At 50.5% G+C, this 7,399-nt stretch overlaps 1 protein-coding gene across 1 annotated transcript in view; it reads right to left on the reverse strand.

Moving 5' to 3' along the window:
* The window catches only part of Trarg1 (trafficking regulator of GLUT4 (SLC2A4) 1), an 18,924-nt gene extending 11,525 nt beyond the window's left edge, over positions 1–7,399 (reverse strand). Inside the window, exon 1 of the mRNA XM_005349514.3 lies at positions 6,632–7,399. Coding sequence (XP_005349571.1) covers positions 6,632–7,009 — 378 coding nt within the window. The 5' untranslated portion in view covers positions 7,010–7,399. The remainder of the gene's footprint in view (positions 1–6,631) is intronic.

A 7,399-nucleotide genomic window follows, 5' to 3' on the forward strand; every position in this document is an offset into this window, starting at 1 on the left:
TCTCTCTCTCTGTCTCTTTCACACACACACACACACACACACACACACACACACACACACACACACACACACAGAGTTGTCCTCAGGCTCCATGGAGTGTACAAAGCCAGGCTGGGTTACATGAGATTCTATCTCCGGCAGGGGAAGCCTGAGGAAGATGTCACTCCGGACCCTTGAGGCACTGTAATTCGTTATAGGAAGAACCCACAAATAAGTGGCCATCCTGTGGCCACCATGACTGCAGATGGGGGTACCTCCCCAGAGGCAGTAATGCAATGTGGGACCTGATCATTTTCAACTGGAAAGAGTCAGAAATGACCATTCACAAGGGTTTTATCCTTTCCCTGGCCTTGCAGTTCCATTTAGTGTCAGTAAGAACAGGGACTGATTGGTCCCCTGCATTAAGCGTCTACTGTGTGCTGTGGGTGCAGGTTAGCTCATTCAGTCCTCCCAACAGCCCTGCGAGATGGGTGTTTCTACTGTGTCCACTTTAAAAATAATATTTATTAATTCTCTGAGACAAGGTCTCATGTAGCCCAGACTGGCCAACAGGTTGCTGTGTAGCTAGTGTTGACCTCGAACTCCTGTCCTCCTGTCCCAAGAGCTGGGATAAACCAGCAAGTGCCCTGTGCCCAGCTATTGCCTTGTTTTATCAGTGTTGCTCATAGAAGGCCCTTTGCCTGGGGTCTTATTCTGCTGACAGGAAGCCTTGCTACAAGAATGTGGCCTTTTCTCAGTCTGTCCTATGTTGGAGAGAGCAGGCCTTCAGACCCTGAATTATCTGCGACTCCTTGCCTGCCGGAGTAAACAACTTGTTTTCCTGTGCTTGCAGCTACTCTGGGCACAAGACCCTCATGAGTTCCTAATGGCAGGGGAGTGGTTTCTGGTGGGCTTGCAGCTGAAAAATCCCGAGAGCTAGGGCGTGGCCAGAGCCCTATATAAGCTGCCCTGGAACACAATAAAATGGGCATTTTTGGGCATCCTTGTTTCAAGGATAGCCCGTGTGTGTGTGTGTGTGTGTGTGTGTGTGTGTGTGTGTGTGTTTCAATCTCCAGCCCCTTCCCGCAGTGTATGGGCAGAACGATACAACCCTACTTGTCAAATCTGCCCCCTCAGGGGATCATGGAGGTTGCAGAACATACTAGAGTAGGGGCTGGACATCTGTAACCACTGCTCTTCAGACAAAGTCACTGACCCCACCTCCCTGGCCACAGTGGGCCCTGTCAGAGCTGTTTGTCTTCCTCTGATGGGCTTAATGGAGCGGGTGGATGACTAGGAGAAGGGAGATGGGTGGGAGGGGCGTGGCCCTTCCCTACACCCAGCAGAGGGGATGGCTTTCCTGGAAGTCCTCAGACCCAGATATGGGGTGGGACTACGAGAGAACAATAGATTCAGTTTCCAGCTGATGGGCCTCTACCAGCTATGTGACCATGGGTCATCCATAGAATCTTTCTGCAGACAGCAGCCTGCTCTGAGAGGCTGCCAGTGCTGAGGCCAAGAGCTTGGACCTGCGTCTACAGGGAATTCTAGTATCTTCTCCACTGCCTCCTGGGACTTGTTACCTGCTGCTGCCAGGACGGACATAGTATGGAACCCTGAGTGATTGTCTGACCCTTTCATCCCTGGGGCGTAGAAATGGCCCAGAAGATAGACTGGTTTTGAAGACAGAAGTAGCTGCAGGTGCACCCAAGGAGGCAAGAGGTGTGGTTGGGAGGAACAGGTGCTCTCATTCAAGACAGCCAGACTGGATTCCAACACTAGGCTTCCCACTTCCTACCTTCTTGTCTCTGCATTTCAGGGTTGGGTTTTTTCCTTTTTCTTTCCTTGTTTGTTTGTTTTTTGTCTGTGCCATGAGAATAATATTAGCACCCAGGCCTCACAGGAGCACAGTCAGAGCTGAATGAGATAATACATCTAAACCATTTGGAGCTGTGCCTAACACTTAGTAAGCATCCATGGATTTTAGTAACTTCATCCTTCAATTTCCTCATCCCTGGTCCTGATGCTTCCCTTGGACATTCATCTTCACAACTGCATCCCACCCCTTGCCATCACTCCTCTGAAGTCTGGACCACCAGCTTTTCTCTTAGCCTGTTACGCTGGTGGGACCTGCCCTTCTTTAAGCCCCTTCTCACCCTGGGTCATCAGCTGCTGCTTGTCCAGCCCAGTTCTTCTGCGTGACATGTCAACCACTCCTGCCCACATCTGCTGTGCCACCTGACCCTGGTCAAGTGGCTCTTCTGCCACTCAGAGCCCAGTGTCTACAAACCGACACCTCATGCTGGAGCAAGTCACACCACTGCGGAAGCTGATGGCAGTCCCCACCCACAGTCTCTAGCCTCAGCAGAGCCATTAGCTCTTTGTCCCTGGTCACATCCCATCCCCTGTGCCATGAGGCCTTTTTTGCTCAGCAAATGGAGACACTGCCTTCCACTCCCTGGGAGCTCCCTTTCCTCTCAGTATTTCTCCTTCAAGGTCTTTCCTCTCCAGGGACCCTGCACACCCCTCCCTTCATCTATGCCTCTCCATCCAGACACCCAGAATCTAGGAATGGCCAGCCCAACAGACAAAGCACTCTCCTTGAACCTAACCTCTCCAGGGCCTTGGGCCCCTCCTGGCTTCTTTAGACTCTGCCCTTCATCCCTCCCTTCCTTCTAGCCTTGTTTGCATCTTCTAGAGTCTCCTTCTCGAACCCCTCTTCTGTCTACTCCTTCAGTGCTTTTTGTTGTTCTTAATTTGGTTGGTTTGGGTTGGGTTTGATTTTTGAGACAGGATCTTGTTTTGTAGCCCAGGCTAGTTAATAGAACTCACTCTGTAGCCAAGACTGACCTTGAACTCATGACAGTCCTCTGGCCTTGACACCCCGGGTGCTAGGATGACAGGCCTGTGGCCCGCCTGTAGCTTTACTCTGTGAATATGGACATTCCCAGCTAGCTTTGAGAATACACGTCAACATCCCTGAGTTGGAGGCCGAGCACATGCTACACACACACACACACACACACACACACACACACACACACACACCTTTGTGCTCTCAATCCATCCAGAGCTCAGACATCCCCATCCCTTCCTGTACATGGGATCCCCTTCCAGTAACCCATTTCCCACAATGCACTTTGGAGTTGATTTTACAATATGAACTGACCACATTGTGCATCAATCTAAAACTCCCCAGGGGCTCTTCAGAGCCTTAAATTCCAAGAGTGAGTTTCTGCCTTACAACAGCACCCAGCACACTCTAGTCCCCTCCTGCAGTGCCAAACAGCAACCACTTACCTTTGCCATCTACTCTGCTCCCTAAGACAGGTGCAGTCACCCATGTGAAGGAGGTTTCCTGTACTAAGTTCCTTCAAAACAAGCCACTGCCCTTCAAGATAAATGAATAAGTCAGTAACGAATCAAATAAATGAAAGAACGGTGAAGCCAAATCTCGTGAGCCTGGTGCAGAACTCAGACCTCTACCACTCTTTCTGCTGCTGTTGTCGCTGGGGATCAAACCTAGCACCTGGTGCATGCTGGGCACTGTTCTATCACTGAACAATAGCCCAGCCCTTTAGAAAACTGGAAATTTTGAGACAGGGTATTCACAAGTCATTCAAGCTCTCCTTGAACTTACTCTGTGACCCTACAATCCTCCTGCCTCGGCCTCCTTAGCACCATCAGGCCCACTGAATGCCATGCTCAGCTGCACCCTTCAGTCTCTCTTATCCCCTCCCCCAGACATTGATGGAAATCTGGCCACACTGATGTGTATGCTGCCCCACAGATGACATATGAAGGCTGTGTGTGTGAAAGCAATCAGTTACAAAGGGCCAAAGGGCCACATGTTATACAATTCCATTTTTGTATGTGTGTGTTTGTGTGTGTGTGTGTGTGCGCGCACATTGGGGATTGAATATAAGGCCTTGAGCAAACTAAGCAAGTGCTCTACCACCGGGTTACATCCCTAGCCATCTTGCTTCTTGAGACAAGGTCTCTCCCTGCTTGAAGTTTGCCAATTAGCCTGGGCTGGCTCCAAATCCCAGGGATCCACCCATTTCCACGTCCCCAGCACTGGGATCACAGATGTGTAATGTCCAGCTTTTTTTAATGTGAATTACGGGTTTGAACTCAGGTCCTTACCTTGCAAGGAAAGCACTTTACACATTGAGCTTGCTCCCCAGCCCAATGCACTACAAATTTTTTGTTTGGTTAGTTGTTTTTGTTTTTGTTTTCAAGACAGGATTTCTCTGTGTAGCCTTGACAATCCTGGAACTCACTTTGTAGACCAGGCTGGCCTCGAACTCAGAGATCCATCTACCTCTGCCTCCCAACTACTGGATTTTAGGTGTGTGACACCACTGCCCAGTTTATACTTTTTTTTAAAAAAACTAGAAGAAAGTATTTTGAAAGTTTTTACATTAAGGAAATGATCAATGACTGAAGAGATATCTATGTTTAACCTAATTTAAATATTACACAGTGCATATATTGGAACAGTACATGGCATTTCATCCGTGTATGTATATACATGTGTGGTTTTGTGTTATTTTGTTTGTTTGTTAAAGACAGGGTTTCACTATGTAATCCTGGCTGGCCTTGAACTCACAGAGATCCTCCGGCCTCTGCTTCCTTTAGAGGTGTGCACCATCACACCTGGCTAGTTTTTGTTTTTTATCTGGGAGGCAGAGGCAGGCATATCTCTGAGTTCATACAGCAAGTTCCAGGCTGTCCGGGGCTACATATGAGATAGAGTGGGGAGGGGGAGGGAGCCCATTACACCATGCACTTTAGGTGGGTGAGTTATGAGATATATGAATACATTAATAAAGCTATTTTGGAAACCCCATTAGCAAACAAAGGGTGCAGTGGCCCTGTCTTGTCACCTTAGCACTTGGGAGAGTAAATTAGGAGAGCTGGCATGAGTTTGAGGCTTGCCTGGGCTATACTGCAAGACCATGTCTCAAAAATCCAAAAAATAAATAAAGCCCACAGTGGCTTCCAATCCCCCAGAAGGGAGACTCCCCGTGACACTTAGTCCCTGTGACCGCAGAACACACTTAGGTGGGCGGGGCTCTGTTCCTAAGCACTTTGCGAGGACCCATCCCAGCTTTCCCTGCTCTTTAATGCATTATGCTTCTGCCCACTTTGTAGATGGATAAACTGATGGGAAGTTGAGCAACTTGCCCAAGATGACTTAATTCCCTTGTGTTTGTGTCTAGCTAGCTGGCACTTGTTACAGTATGTCGTAAGGACCTGTTTAGAAGCTTCTCTGGCTTCTCAAAAGAGAAAGAAGTGCCAGAGATAGGTCCAGTGGTCTCATGGGTCTTCAACCCTGGCTTCTTTTGGGTAAGGACAACTCACCCTGCACCCAATTCTCAGAAGATACTTCTAGAATCTGTCCCTCGTCTCCCTTCTTGGGACCTTTCCCTGTAACCAAGAAGTTGGCTCTACCCAGAGCCATTAGCTACTCCCTGGAGCCTGGCGTGGTTCCCGAGGGCAGCAGGAAGTTTAGTGGGCTCTGCCCAGGACTCTGCCTAACCCTGTCTCTTGAGATGCTGCCACTGCCCCCATGGCTTGTCAGGTGGCTCTGGATCCTATGGGAACCTAATGGGGTGGACAGAGACATCTGAAGAAGTACGGTAGGAGTGACCACAGTTCCTAGTGGCTTGGTAACCAATGACTCAGCAGTAGTGTCTCTCCAGAGGAGACAGTGTCACCCCACCCAGGCTTCTGGCTCTAACCTGCCTGTTTTCTCCCCCTGCCCCTAACCTCATTATGAAAGTCTCTGTGAGATCTGTAAGTAGCCGCCCTTCCCAGGGACTTGGCTTGAAGACAATCTAAGACAAAATATTCAGAATCCTGCAGAAGTGAAGACTAGCTCACATGACCCTCCTTGGCAAGGCTGGCCATGCCCTTTTACTTGTGCCCAGACCTCCAGCAAAAGCCCGCTGTGAAATCTGGGAAATCAGGAGATCCAGAACCTCAAGAACTCCATTATGCTCCAACCCCCAGCACCCTGACAACCCATACCCTCCCCGTGTGCCCCAAGGGAAGTCAGGCCCCAGGGCTCCCAGTGCAGCAAGGCCACTGTGGCTCTTGGAAACAGGCTGGAATAATGCCCTGGTGGCCCAGGTGGCTTGTCTCTCCTGGGGCAGTCAGAGCCCTTGGCCCTCTTCTGCCTGCATTCTCTTTTGATAGAGTTCTCGAGCAGCCCTACCTACACCAGGAAGAAAGAAAGAAAGAAAGAAAGAAAGAAAGAAAGAAAGAAAGAAAGGAAGGAAGGAAGGAAGGAAGGAAGGAAGGAAGGAAGGAAGGAAGGAAAGACGGAAGGAAAAAGAAACAAACAAGGACTCCCCCCCAATTTGGCTGGCCTTCTCTTCTGCAGAATTTCATCCAGATGTACCCCTGGGTCTTCTGCCAGAGGGTCAGAAAGCAGTCTACCAGTGATACCCGGAGGCAGACATGAAGAACAAGCACACAGAACTGAGCTTTAGGTCCCTCTAGAAGGGAAGCTGGGAGATGAGGGTTCCCCACCAAGGTCCCAACATCCCATTCTTCTCTGCACTTTAAGTCCCTTCCCTGAAGACATGGCTGCCACGCTGGGGCAAACCCAAACCCATGCCCTGAACAAAAGCACAGGACTTACCATGATAGAAAAGATGAGGGGAATGAGGTTGAGGGGCCAGACTGGGCAGAAGCAAGAGGCAATGGCAAGGATCAGGTAATCTTTGGGGGCTTCTTGATCCTGGGCATAGGAGGTGGTGGCAACAGAGGATGCGCGGCGAGAGCTGGCCCGGGAAGGGGAGCCAGGGAGGGAGTGCTGGCGGTGCCCCTCAGAGATGACCTTGAAGGGCAGGCTGTGGCCATTCTGCTCCAGGTCCAGAGCCCCTGACAGGGACTTGGACAGATTCAGGGCTTTGTCATCCTTGTTCTCCACTTTGGTGAGAAGCTTCTCCATCTCAGGTAGCTCCAGGGGCGAGGTGGAGCCTGGGTCTTGAAAAGGAGGCTGCACCGGGTTGGCCATGTTGGCTTGGGCCTTGGGTTTCTTCAGATGCAGGTAGGGACAGGGACAGCGTGCTCCAGAGGGTCCTCAGCACACCATTCCCCAGCTCCAGGACCAGAGTGGATGTATATTGTGGGGAGCTGGGGCCCAGCTGGGTGCTGGAAGACTCAGATGAGCGTCTCAAGATCAGCAGGGTTCACAACTGGAGTCTGCTGCTGCCGCTGCTGCTGCTCCTGCTGCTGCTGTGAGAAGCTCCCAGGAAGATAAAGGCTTCAGCTCCGTTCAAGTTTGAGGCCAACTTTGCTGGAGCTGCTGACTGCACAGATGGGCGGAGAAGCAAGAGAAAGTCGGGAGGGCAGAGAGAGGAAAAATGCTCTTCTCGCCTCTAATGAGTGAGATGGAGGCTGAGGC

This window comes from Microtus ochrogaster, chromosome 7 (assembly GCF_000317375.1).
Source record: "Microtus ochrogaster isolate Prairie Vole_2 chromosome 7, MicOch1.0, whole genome shotgun sequence".
Lineage (NCBI taxonomy): Eukaryota > Metazoa > Chordata > Mammalia > Rodentia > Cricetidae > Microtus > Microtus ochrogaster.